This window comes from Mastigoproctus giganteus, chromosome 5 (genome assembly GCF_048544385.1).
Source record: "Mastigoproctus giganteus isolate SK-2022 chromosome 5, ASM4854438v1, whole genome shotgun sequence".
Taxonomy (NCBI): domain Eukaryota; kingdom Metazoa; phylum Arthropoda; class Arachnida; order Uropygi; family Thelyphonidae; genus Mastigoproctus; species Mastigoproctus giganteus.
The window spans coordinates 49,870,114-49,887,266 of NC_143579.1; the positions used below are offsets into that span (position 1 = coordinate 49,870,114).

The 17,153-nt window shown below is 33.5% G+C and overlaps 1 protein-coding gene across 2 annotated transcripts in view; it reads right to left on the reverse strand.

The window, feature by feature from the left end:
• LOC150085380 (solute carrier family 2, facilitated glucose transporter member 1-like) overlaps nucleotides 1-17,153 on the reverse strand; it is a 189,158-nt gene that overhangs the window by 53,740 nt on the left and 118,265 nt on the right. For both annotated transcript variants that reach the window (XM_090374016.1, XM_090374015.1), the window contains exons 2-4: nucleotides 14,663-14,761; nucleotides 7,453-7,738; nucleotides 3,655-3,825 (exon numbers count right to left, since the gene is read on the reverse strand). In XM_090374016.1, coding sequence (XP_090230142.1) covers nucleotides 3,655-3,825; nucleotides 7,453-7,708 — 427 coding nt within the window. In that variant the 5' untranslated portion in view covers nucleotides 7,709-7,738; nucleotides 14,663-14,761. The remainder of the gene's footprint in view (nucleotides 1-3,654; nucleotides 3,826-7,452; nucleotides 7,739-14,662; nucleotides 14,762-17,153) is intronic.

Below are 17,153 nucleotides of genomic sequence, written 5' to 3' on the forward strand. Positions count from 1 at the left end.
AAGCAGTGTTTATGGTCGGAGCTCCAGGACCCCCAATTTTGTGATTGAATCATGTCGGTCTTTAAACATTCTAAATTACTAACTACGGTAGACTGTCATGTTATGGCACCCGAGCTAATGGCACATTGATTTTTTTTTTTTTTTTAGGAAGCATTAGCAACTAAGGCCAAAACAGAAAGTCATGTGATTACTGTATTTGTTTGTTCGCCATTTTGAAAGTGAATTCTGTACTGATATCACAGATTATACCACTGTTTTACATTTATTTTAAATTAAAAACTCCTCACTATGGCTCCAAAAGTTAATAAACCTTGTATAGTGGAGAAAAGAAGAAGAACATTAAAACTTAAATATATTTCTTGGCTAAATGCCTAAGAGTATGAAGGAGTTTAATGATGCATTACCCATGCATAATTAAACTCCTTCAACATTAAAGCTTAGTGACAAACTTGATATAATCCAAACTATTACATTAGAATCACCCGGAAAGTTAATTCATATACCCAAGTGTATCGTGTCTATAAATTGTGTGTATGCTCTAGTCGATTTGCCTGTTTTGTTGGATGAAAAACTCCAGTTTCTGGAAAAAAGCCATGCTATCTACACCTGAGACTGACTAACTCAGCCACAGAGTAAAAAAAGCCCATAAAAGTTCCTTGTGTCATCGAAGGGATTCAAACCCAGGCCTTTTTTACTTGTTATGAGGAGGATGATGATGATACCACTGCGCTACATGCACAGACTAATCTTGATATAATAAAGAAAATAGAATAAGTCATAAGCAGGACTGTATTAATGACAGAATATAATATTGAATCATCAACATGTTTATGTTTTTTATGTGCAGTTAATAAAATTGCATTCTTAATCTCTCTATTTCTTATTTAGCCTCATTATTTCTGCATTAAATATTTTAAAAATAAAACTTTCTAGGTAATGGAAAAATTGAAATTACAGCACCTTGAATTCCCGAAGGTGCCATTATTCTGAAAGTCTACTGTATCTGGAAAGTCTTAAATTCCATAGCTCAGCTAGAAATAGCAAGCAGTATGGCAGTTCATCAAAAATTATGATTACTCTTTATTGAACAGCCCTGGTACTTAAAAGATCATATAGGATAATCTTTTATTTATAAATCAATTTTTTGTAATTTTTCACACATTATAAACGAAGTTTGTAATTCTACAACGATTTTGCCAATTTGAATATCCTTCCTCAGAAATCAAATAACTTAAAGGAATGTGCAGTTGAAAAAGAGAAAAAAAAATTAGAACAACAAAAAAGTACACATTATTAAGTTTTAATCAGTAAATCAGTTATTCTGAATTGGCCATTTTTTGATTTTGGTAGGATAGGAAACGTTGAATTTTCTTCCAATTTAATTTTGTTTGCTTGATAAATGATCTCCATTTTCTGGACTGATCATTCAACAAGAATTTTTCTCATTCTGTCAGTCATTTTTCTATGCTGAAGAACTGTGAAGACTAAATAAAATATCAGAAGTGTCAGGTACTATGCAGATTTTCAATAACAATATTTTGTTTGTGTTGATGGAGCAAGTGATACCAATATCATAATATGCAGGTTTATGATGGTTTCTCTATGGTAGATATATTTCTATATAAGAATTGAGATAAGTTTTATTATTATTTTAAAATACTTATTCATTTCTTAATTTAGTTTTTCATTTTCCAATTCAAGTTTATGCTTCTGAGTCTGACATTCTAATAGTGTAGATAATGAGCACATTTTATCACATATGTTAAGAGAAGAGAAGGTGCTTGGTAAATTTAAAGAAATATACATATTACTTATGCTTTAATTTGATAGAACAATAAGCAACTACGATTATCACTTTGCATTTTTGCCAAAAATATAAAGTAATAATCATTTTTTTAAATTTATCATGGCTAACCAGTCACACTAAATTCAAAAAATTTGCAATTTAAAAAATCTTGCTTTATGTCCAGCAACAACCCTGGAAAACACCAACACACTGGAGAACAATGGGATCATTAATGAATGTACTTGATCTTCAATAATGGTCAAGTAATCCAAGGGAGAACAGGCAACCCCCACATTACCTCACTTTTACAGTGGATCCACGATGATTAAATTGTTGAGTCATTAAATTATGGCACCTACACATGATTACACTTGCTGTACTAAATAACATACTATTCAAAGTGTGCCTATTACTGAATGCTGCCCACATCTAGAAGTAAAGCTTTTATAGTACTAGTAGCACACATACATTGCCCTACCATTAATATCTGGACACCTTCTGTTGATAACTGGTCACATCCTGCTCAAGCGTCACGTGTCAAACACAACTACACAATAAATAAGCTTGTAGGCCTTTAAGGAGACAGTAATAAGATTGTGAATGCAAGATATAGTTGATGGAGTTAACAGACTTCCAGTACAGAATGATAATAGGGTGTCACATAAGCAATCAGTTTGTACATGACATTTCGACAGTACTAAAGATCCCCTACCTTGAACATCAGTAATGTGATTAGCATTAGTAAGTGGACTGGTGCCAAAACAATCACAAAAAGGCACAAAAAACCTCTGAAGTTTATGGAACATGACAGGAGAGCCAAAGAATCATCTTATTAGAATGCAGGTAGATATTGTCACAACACACACAGGCCCCCCCCCAGTGAGATGACTGGGACACATGTCAGCACCAGTGTACTGTGGGTTACCATGGTCGTGCAATCATCCACAAACCACTAATCATCATGACTAATGCCTAATGGTGGCTAGCTTGGTGTTAAGGCCCAGCATTCTTGGACCATAGACCAATGGAAAACTGTGCTTTGGAATGACGAGACAATCATAGACTTAGCCAGAATGGTCTGATGAGTGTGAGACCATGTACCATGCTGCCATGGTACATGGTTTACCAGTCTAATAATCATCCCTGAGTGTGGCAGGTGCCCAGAGTAAAGCTATCTGTTGGACTGCATTGTCCTGACAATAAAGTTTGGTGGAGACAAAACTATGGACAAAAGCACGAATTCTGAGGTCTGTCTAGACGTCATGGACAATAATGAGTTACCTGTGTTGTGGCAACACACTGAGCAAGGCCTATACCTGTATCAGGAGTACAATGGTCTATGTTATAATGCGCATATTGTGATGGACTAGTTTGAAGACATAAGTACTAAAAGGTTGGGCTGGCCAGTCAAGAGTCCTGATCCCCAGTCCTATAGAGAACCTCTGGGATGATTAAATTGTTGGGTGCAAGTAAGGAGAGGCTGCCCAAAAAACAGCTGAACTGGTTGTTACTTTGAAGGCTAGTAGAAAATGTTGGAAGACATTTACAAAAAAAAACTGGTGGAAGTGTGTTCCATGGATCCTAGACAATGTCTAAAGGTTTCAGCACGCATTAGTTTTCCTGTAAAGAAAGTTATTTGTAGATATGCAGTTGTCTGGATATTAATGGTAGGGTAGTGTCTATATTAAGTAAAAGCTCCTGTCTGCTCTCATTCTTGATGGCAGAAGTCAGAAGTCTTTCAACTTTTTTTTCTCTTGTGTAAGAGCAACCAGTCCTTTTCCTAGGTATGCTGCTATTAACTGTCTATACATATGGTTAGGTTATATAGTGATAAATAAATATAATAAAAAAAACTATAAAGTACTTACCAAAAAGAAATGGCCACCTATCTTCTGTTCCTAAAATCTCAGGCAATCCAAGAATTTGAGATACTAGAATAGATACAGTGATGACTAACTGATAAATGGTACCCACTGCACCCCTTAAATGAACTGGAGAAACTTCTGACAAATATAGAGGGGCAAGACCAGCATTCAAGCCTAAATTTAAAATTACAAAAAAGATTGAAATTTATCAGATTATATACATATAATATCAAATATAACATATAAGTTTACACACTTACCAATGAAAAAGAGAAACATGATAGGAACTGAACAAAACTTATCTGGAATAGGAGCAACATCATCAGAAGGCACTTACTACTGCACATTTCTGTAACTGACTTCACTAAAACCAAAGCATCAACTAGTGCCTTTATGCAAAATTAGAATGTTAGTAACAAATAGTTGAAGTATTAAATTGGAAAGAGTTTAAAAATTCTAGCGAATGCATACAGGCAAAAGTGAAAGGTAAAACTGCTGCCCTCTGTTAAAAAAAAAAGGAAAACTTATGTGCAGACCAACCAAAAGAGGATGAAAATATGCAAGTAAAAGAGCAAAACTGAAAAAAATCAAAAAAAGAAATATAAATTAATGAAAAAAATGGCACGTTAGATGATTTTATGTGAAACATCCTTGGAGAAATCCTCTGCATCCATTTGCAATGTGCACATGGCCTTGGTAGTTAATTACCCATTTGATTGTAGCCATTTGAATGGCTACAATCAAATGGCAGCTGCAGGAAGTATGATTGCAACAGCAACAATACAACTTACAACAATTCGCCTGTGGCAGAAGCTGCAGATAACATCACTTCTTCATTGCATTTTTCGTGACTGATCAGATTTACTCAGGATGCGAAACTTCCTTGGGGAAGTTTCGCATCAAAAATAAGTCACCTAACTGCACATTAAAATTGAGTATATTAATGCATTTAATAAAAGAAGTTAAATAAAATTTAATAAAAGGCAAAGGGACCTTATTATGAATAGATTTAATTAAAACTATGAAATCTTTAGTCTACTGATTTGGAATTACATACACATTTTATTCTTAGAATTTCCAACTTGACAGTATTTTAATGCATGTTTAGAGACATGTTAGACTTCCAGTGAAATGACATCAAAAGTGAATTATTACATTTATCATATACTATGATTAATGGGACAGTAATGTTAAGAAAAATTTGTAAGTCTAAGTAATTAACCATCTGATCAGAATTAGTGGTTTGGTTTAACAGGAGCTGAGAAGGATACATAAATGGAATATAAGAAATTTTTGAGATCACAATACTTTACCACACTTAACTAAAAATAAAGGTATTAGGGATTCTTTGGTGTCAATGTAAAACTGAAATTTGCTAAGATACTGCTTAACAAAATGACCATCTTTTATTTGAAAAAAAAAAAAAAAAAAAAAACCATTTTATTTCCACTGATAATGTAACTGTTAAACAGACAAGTTCTACAAGATGTTTCCAAAGGATTACAATTAAGTAAGGCCTGAAATCTGTCAAAATGTTCTTAGACTATCCAGCAGAATATTGGTAAACAAGTCAAATTTGCTGATATGTTTTGTGGTATTACTACTGTTAAGATAACTTAATATAGGTGTATTATTCTTAATAATCCAAGTATGTTGTTATAAAGGATTTTAAGTAGAGATTCCAAATTTTTGCCAGTAGTAACGCTCAGTTACAGAAATGCAATTTTTTGGAATATGGGGTAGTACGTGCCTGCTGATGATACTGCTACTGATATTCTAGGGGAAGTTAGGTTCTGTCTCAGTTCCTATTCTGTTTCTCCATTTCTTTGGTAAATATACAAACTTGCACAATATATCTCATGTTTTATCTATTTCATGTTAATTACTGATGTCAAGCATCAGTTCTCTAATACAACCAAACACTCAATTCAGTTTTGATCCATTTACAATATGCTTTGATGTAAGAGGACGACTTTTCATGTTCATTTAAACGGATACTCTGATTATGTGTGAGGGAGACATTGGGCTCACTGAAAATAATTTACAACAGAAACAGAAAGATCTATAAGTATTTTTTGAGTATAGATGCCATCACTGCTTTAGCTCCTCACCAATTTCAAAAATTCTTTACTGAAAATAATTGATTTCAACTCTAGGAAATGACATATCGATTTAGGTGGTTCAGAGGAAACAAGAATATCAGTGTCTCAAGATTGCATATCTTTAGGCCATAATGCCAGAATATTATTAATATTTATCAAAATCTCACTACCTTTTGTAACAGTCTAATTTTCCTTTTAATGCAACTGGACTGGGTATAGGTATTAAGTCCTTTTCTACATTTATAAGTGATGTGATGTCCATCAGGATTATGTTGACACTGACTATTTCATGTTCAATCTCTGCTTCATTTTCAGCATGTTCAATGGTGGCAGGTGGCTTACTGCTTGAACAGATACAGACAACACAACAATACAGCAGACTACCTGGGTGAAACAGAAGTCACAATGCACTTTACAAAAAATATATTTAGGTAAGAGATATATTCCCAAAAGAGATATAATGAACAATTAGTATGATATTTTGTCTGGTGGAGTTAATGGTTTGGTTGTCAATTAAATGTTAATTATAAGTGTGAAGTAATAGAAACTATGCTCTTTGAGTAGACCAGGGGTTCAAGCCCCTTACTGTTAGGCCTGACGTAGCCCAGTGGTCAGGAGCGAGAGTGCATAGCACGCGTTCCTTGAGTGGACCGGGGTTCAAGCCCGTGACTACTAAATACGATAAACATTTGTATTGACGATTTATTGTAAACTCCACTGACTTGGTTGTTGTGCCGGAGTATAAACAGAAAAAAAAAAAAAAAGAAAAAAAAAAAAAGAAATTAATACAGTCAATCTGCCAACCTGTACTGGACCAATGTGGCAGATGATGGTCCATTTCTCTCAACGTGAATCGTTGAGGAGGCCTCCATCTTACAGTTTACCTTTTAGTCAGTAAATGTGTGACAACTCATATCCTTTAAAACTTTTCTTCTCATTATCTCCATAACTGTTCAACTTTGGATATAGGTATGTTTGGCTATTTCAATATAGACTGACCTAAGGAACATTCTTACAAAGTCTGGCACCACCCTCTTCATAGTATAAATAACACTTGCATGTACATATGTAAGATGTTTCAATAGTTCTTAATCATAATAGAAACTGAAGTTATACACGATTGCTTTTGCATATAACCAAATTATATATATATATATGTATTACTTGTTACTGTTACAAGTAATAATCCTAAAGTTATGACAAGCTATTACTTCGACGATCACTCTTCACATGACTACCTCCTACTCTGTGAGTTTGTGAATCTAACATCAAAATTTGTCATTAAATAATAACTAACTGCAATTTAGAATTTTTCTCAGCATAATTTGTGCTTGTTAACAAGAGAGAGAGAGAGACTATTTTTACAGGAATGGGATACATTTAAATAGAAGAGGTTCAAAAATATTTGCTGGTGCTACCAAGACAGTGTTAGGTTGATCACAAAAGTGCCAGTAAACTTCTGTCTGGTGTTGTGGAAGTGGGTGGTTTGAATAAATTTAAAGAAGAATTAGATAAATTATTATAAGCAATGGGCAGACAAAGTTGGGTTATTTTTTTTTTTTTTTTTTTGGTTGATACTGTATAAGCTTGCTTCCTTGCATAATTTGTCAATACTAATATTAATTTATCTTACAATATAAACTTTTGAAACATCTTACTCTACAATTTGCTTATTAATTATTTTATTGGAAATTCTTACCTGAATTTACTCCAATAAGGAACCTTCCTATAATTATCATCTCATAAGATTTTCCAAGTTTTGAAAAACCCATGAGAATAGCAGCAGCAAAAACAAAAACATTATTCCAAAGCAGACCACCCTTACGACCAAATTTTTCTGCTACAACGGCAGTTGCTAGAGCACCAATCATTCCACCTATACAGAAAATTGATACCAAGATGGAGAATATAAGTGTTATAGTCCTTTGTCCTGGATCTTCACCAAACCTTCCCATATACGTCTCATTGATAAATGCTTCTACAATCTAGAATGAAAAATTTATTTACAAATTAAGAGTCATAATGGAACTTATGAAAATTACACTGATGATGATGACATATTATTTTACAAGGGCAGTTCAAATATGAATGAGAATTTTTTTATAAAATTGTATTGGCATTAAGTACCAATAATAAAAATATTGTTATTTACTGAGATAGCCTTCCTCTTTACTTAAACACTTCTGCCATCTTTCTACTAACTTCCAAATGCCTTTTTCAAAGAAGCTTTTTAGTTGTTTTTTGGAAGTAGAATTGCATAGCTTCATAACATATAGGTTAGTGCAAAAGCATCATTTTAACTTAGCAATCTCCAAAGTAGTTAATTTAATTAATTAATTAAATTGGCATTGTTTTGGTTATATCTCGTATTGTGAATGCCTTCACAACGATTTGCCATGATATTGTACTACCTCGAATAAGTAGCACTTCATCAGTGGAGAAGTGTTACTTATCCAACAGGCATCTCTCATATCGTGAAGTTATGCTTCATAACTGGGTCGTCACTATTGCAACACCAGAGTACCTGTCCACCCACTGAGGAGAAGCCAACAAGCTTTGAAACGGTGCTGTCTGGGTGGTGGTATCTGCTGAGAATAAGTAGCAGTAGTCTTCTCCACTGGTGAAGTGTTACTTATTCCAGGTAGTACAATACCATGGCAACTCATTGTGAAGGCATTCACAATATGAGATATAACCAAAATGATGCCAATTTAATTAATTAATTTAACTACTTTGGTAGGTGATTATGTTAAAATGATGCTTTTGCACTAACCTATATGTTAGTCATTCTACCTCATAGTATGAGGCCTTTACCCTTAAATGAGGGCTGATGACCCTCCTATGTGTGAGTCCTGTGGCACAATTTTAACAATCAGACACATTTTAGTTGACTGTACCAGTTTTAGAAATGCTCGTTTTACCGCTTTTAACCATCTGACTGAGCCGTATACACTCAGTCAGATTTTATCCGACAATGACCATGTGTCTGCTATTTTTAATTTCCTAAAATCAGTAAACCTTTTTAATCATATTTAAAAATCTATTGTTACTTGTTTACTGATATTTGTCTGTTACAGTTTATACTTGTTTTTATAACCTGATGTAGTGACCTAATTCAGTAGGTCACTGAAATTTTTTTTTACTTTTTATGACAAGGTTTTGGCGCATTATAGCCATAGTTGCTGATGCGCCAATAAAACTCAACCAAACAAACAAACAAACTTTACCCTTAAATATTTTATAGTCTATAGCTTCATAAATAATTTCTGAAATACAAGGTGTGGGTATTAAGAAACAAGACTGTTGCAATAAAATAAATATAATGAAATATTTTGTACCTTACAAGTTATCCCCTTCAAAATAATTGCCTTGGGCATACACACACACTGTTCCATGTGTTTCTTCTAATCACATTTCTAAAAGTCATCTACTGTAAGCCCCTTTAAAACTTCAATCATGTTTTTTTTTTATGAACTGAAAAGTGTACTTAAGTTCACTTTTCAGTTTAGGGAAGAGAAAAAAAAAAGTCACAAGGAGCTAGGTCTGGTGAGTAGGGTACATGTTTACACACAGGGATTTGTTTTTTGGCCAAAAACTAGTGAAAGGAATGTGCATTGTTGGAGCATTGTCTTGATGGAACATCCAACCATCCCTTCACAATTCAGATCTCTTTCTCCAAATTTTTTCACACAGCCTTGTCAGTACTTCAATGTAGTATGTTTGATTGACAGTCTGATCTGGTGGGACATATTCAGCCATAATAATTCCTTTAATATCAAAGATAACAAGAAGCATGGTTTTCATTTTGATTTTGACATTCTTGCATTTTTTTGGTTTTGGAGATTATTTTGTCTTCCACTGCACTGACTGTCTTTTAGTTTCTGTGTTGTACTGGAACAGCCAACTTTCATTTCAAGTGATTATAGTATGCAAAAGTCTGGGTCTTCTTCAATTTTTAAAAAACATCTTCACAAATTTGGAGTCTTCTCATTTTTTGATCTTCATTCAAAATTTTTAGCACCATCTTAGCACACTTTTTCTCATGCATAAATTTTCAGTTAAAATTTGTCTGTTTCTTTGTCCATACTGAGCTCTGATGTAACCATTCTAATGCTTAAATTACGATCACTTATAATCAATATCCTTACCTAGTCCACATTTTCATCAGTTTTAATGGATACTGGATGGCTTGGTTGTTCATTGTCATCTATATTCTCTCTTCCTTCTAAAAAATCTTTTATGCCATTCAAATATGTGAGCTTTCGACATGGTATCTTTCAGATAAACTTGACATAACAATTCATAACTTTCAGTTTGTTTTCTTAAATTTTTGTTTAAAATAGTATGATTTGTTATGTGATACTTTTGTCTGTCATTTTTCCAGCAAACTGCAAAAAAAACAAGGTAATGAAATGAAAATCTGTCTCATTGCGAAGCAAATGAACATGGTGGAATGTGGCTTGGTGTGTAACAGCTGTGCATAGTCTTGTTATTTAATAGCCACACCTTATAATTTATGAAGACTTGTTTGCAGTGGCGTAACTAGGGTGAGCCAGGTGGGCAAGCACCCTGGGTGCCATTTTTATGGTTAAAAAATATAAGAATTCAGCTGGAATTTTAAAGAACAGTTTTCAAGGGGCACCATCTGCCAACAACATCAATCCTAGTTATGCCTCTACTTTTTCAACAAGGATATTATCAAATTCTTCAATGACTTCCTCATTACTCTCTTAATAGTCTGAACAAGTAATAATCAGAAGGTAATAAATCCAGACTATTGGAGAAATGGAACATCTTCCATTTTAGAATCCTAAAGGTATTCACTGTCTTTGTAGCTGTGTGAGGTCTGGTATTGTCTTGATGGAAACAAATAACTTTGGACTACTGATCTTCCACATTTGCACATTATCACCAGTTTGTCAATAACTAACAAAAGTAATATGCATTAATATTCTATAAGAAATTTAATGAAGATGATGCATTTTGCATTCTGGAATTCAGAGGTCACCACGCATACAATTTGCCATGTTTTCACAACCTTTTTGTTAATGGCATTGTTCCACTTACATACTTGTGCTTAGTGTGTTGATGAATGTCTCATCAGCATTAACTCTAGTAAAAAAAAATTACAATATTTCATTTTTTTTTCTGTTTCATTTCTGTTGCACAAAACACTTGACACCTCCCTTTTAGAATGACAACGATAAAGTGACCCATCAACCTTCTCATATTGAAACCTCATCTTAATATTTTACTAACTTACAGATTATAAAAAGTAATATTCCATGCAAAATTTTAGTTGCCAGTACCAATTGTGAGTATTCAACAAAAAAAATACCCAAATTTGAAATTCTGTTGGTAGTGTATTATAAAGCTGCACTCATAACAGCTAATGTGGACAGATCTGAGGGATTGGAAGACTTTCATGTGTGATTTTTTCACACATATATATATACACAATTCGTGTTCCAACTTTACATAGTAAAAATTCTTTTCTATTATGGACAAAGTGTAACACCTCCTTCATTTGGCCAGAACTATACATCTCTCTCTCTCTCTCTCTCTCTCTCTCTCTCTCTCACCCCAAATGAGAAAGATCTTTCACACCTCATCGTCAGACTTGACTTGGCATCTTCACTTGTTGAATAATTAGTATACTTGTCATATGGCTAACCAACATCTGCAATACCTTCATATTCAATTTCCTAAGATTGTCAAATATGTCAGAAGTTTCCACAAAGTAATCAGCATTGTGACCAAGAGTTTCAAAAATGTTGATTGATCAGGTTGCACGTGCATGTGATAACTGTCTGAATTGCTATGGAGTCTGGCTTGTACTTTGCAGCTTTGTATACTTGAATTGCAAGTCAGACATTTACAAAATTCCACACATTGAGAACATCAGGAGAATGTGCTTCTGTGACCATAAAGACATAAACAGGGTTTGCCAGTAAAAGAGTGCAATCTCTTGCAGTTATCTTCTATTTTATTCAAAAAAATAAAAAAAAGATGATTGCATCTGGGTCTATGTTCCCATCACTTTGAATCTCTCCTCAATAGCTACTACAATTGCAACTTAGAGTACATCACTGACAGAAATTCCAATTTCAGCATTTTATTTTCCTCCCAAATATTTACAGTTGATACTGGCAGCTAAAAGTCTGCATGGAGGTATTCCTTGACAAGATCTTAAACAGATGAAATTTCAGACAAGACTTCAAAGTGAAAAGGTCAAAGGTTCCCCTGTGAGTACCAATTAAACTAGTTCTGTGAGGCAACTATGGTGACATTGTCATGCCACCTGACAATGTCACCATAGTTGCCTCACATCATTGTTTCTTAATAAACTAATAGAAAAAAAATATTTATTCATATTTGGGTCACCCTTGTGTATTGTGATTTTTGTTCATTGTGAAAGTTTTTAAAATTACCATACAATTTTATATAATATTTATATACATTTGTATAACTCTATGTATATTATATGTTAATATATATTTTCTTATACAGGCTTATACCTTTATTCCTTGTTGTGCTATTTACTGTGACCTTTTTTTATCCATTCTTGACTTTCATTAATATAATAGAAAGGGGTTGCATAAAGAGGTTTACCTTTTATTTTGTTTAAATCAGCCTAGATTTTTGCTCTTATAAGACTCCTTTGATTTTTCAGTCAAGTGCTATTTGCACTCTCAGCTCACATGAAGTTTACTTCACTTTTTACACCTTGTATAGTGCTTTACATAATTTGATTATTTATTTCTCACTTTATGCCTCTGACAGCATTTTACATACTTTCATTCTCTAATTCGGCATACACATATCCATATATTCCTATATTGTATATCGTATGTATACTGTATGTATTGGGACATGATTTTATTTAAATTTTTGTGGGCGATTTTTATTTGTAAGGGATGCGTTTCAGGAATTATGGCCTGACTGTCTGCTTGGCAATTGGGGTGCTAGCAGTTGTCGATTAGCCTACTGTTATATGTTTAAATTTAAAACAAAATAAAGTTAAAAGAATTTTTAAAAGAATGTTATACTAAGGTTAATTACATTCATTTACATGGCCATCTTTCCATTACTTCCTCAAGGACTTTGAGCGGACAGATAGCCAATATTAAATGAATGTCTCATGCATACCTGTTTCTGTTGTCCCAATAACAGTTTTAATAGTACATTATCATATTTAGTTTTTATTTTTAAGTATTCTGATTATAAGTATCTAAAAAATTTAAGTTAAAGCCTGGTATTAACAGTAAACTGGGATTGGGACCCAAAGCCCAATGGGTATGCATCAGTACAAAATACAATAGGCATTTACCTGTGATCATTGTTGGCAGTAGTCTGTACGAAAAGGCCTTAAGGCAGCTCATCTGCCAATTTTATAGGTAGTAGGGGCATGCCCTCTGGCCTGTTTAGCAGTGATTGTAATTTTTTTTTTTTATAATTAATTTAACTATTTTATTCTTTTGTTTGGGTCTAAGGGTTTACTGTTTGCCGGTATTAAGAATTAAATTTGTAATAGTTTTTTTAGGATTAGTGGTAAATGCCTATAGGATCATATTTTAATAAAACACTAAATACTAATACTAAATAATTGATGCTATCCAAGTTTATCCAATGCAGAGTAAAAACTTAAAACTAGCAGTCCTACACACACACATTTAGGATAGCTATATCCTAAAGAAAACAGAGCCAGATCATCACAAATTTTGACAAGAAAATGTATAATGCCAGTGATGCGAGTGGAGAATACTCCACTCGCGTCAGGATGGGAATATTTTCAAATGGTTATTCTTGACAATTACCCAACTTTGATTGCTCTCAATTTGGAAACTAGAACAAGACAAGTGAATAGCTCTAATTCTGTTAAAAAGAGAACATATTTCCATTTTATGATACTTTTTAAAATTGTAATAGGCACTGGAAATCTGTTCATTTTCCAATTTTTATATGATTCAACAGAATTAGAGATTTTTCTTTATATTAGCCATACTCCACCAAAAAATTCTTGTGTGAGCATATGCATCTTTTTAGTCACTCTACATTACAGATAGGGAGTGACAGGAAAATAGCTTTCCAGTCATTTAGTTAAATAATGATTGAGCTGTTAAAGTAATTATGATTGTTACTGAGAAGTGGAAAAGGAGATTTCTTACAGTACGGTATGTTCAGTTAACTAACTGAAACTGCATCTAACATTGTTAACATTTTGGATACTTCATGGGATTCTGTTCTCAAGACTCAAGACAAGTTGCTATACTCTAGAAGTGATTGGATTCTTCTGAGATGACAGGTTATAACATGGCCTCATTTTACAACCTGTTTCAGAAGTCTAGTCATCCCCACAGTATTGCAACTTGTCTTGAGAATGGAATCATCCCATGGCAGATCCAAATATTGACATCAATTGAAATTTTTAGTTAATTGAATGAGTCTGTGTACAGGAAATCATCTTTTCCAGCTCTAGATAACAATAATAAACCACATAAATTTGTAAATATACATGGAGTCTGTGGATTATTTTTTTTAACCTTTTGAAATTAAACTTTGGTTTGCTATGCTACTAGCCTGGGCTCCTCCGTAGCCAGGTGGGAAGGAGCAGCAGTGCGTAGCACACGCTTCTTGATTAGACCAGGGTTCGAGCCCGTCACCACCAAATACGGAGGATTTGGAAAGGTCAGGAAATGACCACCGCATATTCCCAGAGCAATATGGCCTTAGTTGCTAATGTTCCTAAAAACCAAATAACAACAACAACAGCTACTAGCCCGTCCTATTAAAAAATAGATACAAGCTCTGTGAATTCAACTGATTTTGCAAAATACGGAAACTAATATTAAATCATAAATGTAGATATCTATGTGTAACTGAATGATAAAATATTTTTAAAAAATCACCTTTTGTGGAGCATTGACAACTCCTGTATTATACCCATGCTGAAAGGAAGAGCCTAATGCAGCAGCTGCTATCGCAAATACCAGATGAGTTGTTAATCCCTGAAAGAGATTAAATAATTAAGAACCAAATTATAAATATCCAGTGAGTGAAATAAAGAGCAATTATTTATTATTATTATTATTTTTTTTTTTGTGAAAATGTTGTTTACAATTGTACAAGAGTAGTAGAATGCTAAGATGACTTGTTGTTGTGACATAAGGATAATTAAGTTTTGTTCCCCCAAATATTTAAAAGCCCCTTGCCATAGTTCTAAAGTATAGATTTCTGGAAGCATTTGAGTAGGATTCCCTTTGGCCAGTGGGCTCCTATTCTTTGTGGAATTTTGGGGTATGATAATTTGCCTGTACATTGTATAATTAGCAGCCAGCACCCCTATCAGAAACTAAGATCATATACAACAACCCTTTGTCTTTTCAGTTGAACCTCAGTTAGCAGACTAGGAATATATGAAAAGGAGAGAATCATCTAATTCAGTAGTAGTAGCCAACCTTTTCCTGCAATTTGCCACGTGTGTTGCAGGACAGCCAAGACAAATCAAATTTTGGAGAAAGAGATTTAAAAAAAAAAAAAAAAAAAAAAAAAAACCTAAAATAAATCCTATATAAATACTTTAAGGTTAGACTTTTCAAAGGAATCAATAAACTCTGCGCCACCTAATATTTTAGCTAACTATGTTAAGTGCTAAATAATAAAAAAATTAAAACAATTTTACTTTTATAAAATAAATTTAATATCGATTAACAAATGAATGTTTGCTCACACAGAATATGCAGGCTCTTATAACATTAATTAAAAGCTCACTAGTGCTTCTACCTACCCACATATGCTAAACTAATACCAAATGCCATTAAATATGAACTGCAGTTCTCATCATACTGAAACTCAGATCATAATAGCTGAAAATAAAAATGGAATTTAAATGGTATGTCTTATGCAATAATGATGTAGGTATTTTATAAATAATAGAAACATGAAGGTGGAGTTGTCTTTTTAGTCCCTAAGTATATAAACAAATGACATTTTGGAATTCAAAAGTACATTACCAAGGGTGTCAAGATTACTACTCAGGATTTCTAAGAGGTACAAACTAAAGATTATAATGACAACATCGAGCCATGATGATGAAGAGATTGGAGACATGTACACCGAAATTGAAACTTTTAGATGAACAAATACTACACCATCATTATGGGGGGGGGGGGCTTCAATGCTAAGAAAGAATTGGAAGAAAAAAAAAAAAAAAAACAGAAAGGGAAACAATAGGAAATTTTGGAATTGGTAAAAGAAATGAAAGACTTGTGGAATTTGCAGGAAGTGATCACAGAATGGTAAGATGCACACTTGATATAGATGTAAGAAAAGAAAGGAAAAAACTGACTCAAGTAAATAATACACAGGTCTTTGAGATAACAGAAGAGAAGAAAAAGCAGTATGTATTGGAACTTAAGAACAAGTTTGAGCTTCTGCAGCCCTTTCAGGACCAAGATATCGACGAAGAATATAACAACTTTCTGAAAGTGATCAAGCCCAAAAAACCTATCGGTAAAAAGAAATCCAAAGAAGAAAAAATTTGTCAAGAAACACTTGTCGTGATGAACCGAAGGCAATAAATGAAGAACAAGATAAACAGTGATGAGGACAAAATTGAGTATACTGAATTATGCAAAACTATGCTGAGTAAGGAAAGTAGAACAAGCAACAAGGGAAAACAAAGGACTTAAATCAGCAGTCATGAGCAGTAATACAGAAAGAAATTATACTGAATCTGAAGAATAGTGATGATGTACTTATAAATAGCAGAGAAGGCATAATTCAAATAGCAGAAGGCTACAATAAAGTATTATATAAGGCACAAGGGAATGATGCCAGCAGTGGGGAAGATGGATCACAAATTTGCAACACATACAACATACCCGATATCCTTCCTGATGAGATAGAACATGCATTGAAGAAAATGAAAAATCAAAAAGCCACTGGTGAAGATGAACTTATTGTAGAGTTGTTAAAATTGGGAGGAAGAATATCACGTCATAATGGAGAAAGCAAATGAATATAAAACGCCATTATGCCTGGCATGTGTGAATTATGAAAAGGCATGTGACTCCATACCAATGTTTCGGGCACTGGAAAGACAAGGCATAGACACCCCCATACATTATGATTTCAAAGAAAATATATGAGAATGTTCCCTCCTTCATTAGACTAGACAAAGACTGACAAATTTAAAATTGAGAAAGGAGAGACACAATATCACTGAAGTTGTTTCCTATTGCACTTGAGGAAGTTTTCAGAAAATTGGACTGGTTATAGAAAGGAATCAATGTGAATGGAGAGTACCTAAACAATTTGCAGATGACATTGTGATCCCGAGGAACCAGAGGGAAACCTTAATCAGTTATTCAGAGTTAGTAAGGATTTCGGACTAAAGAT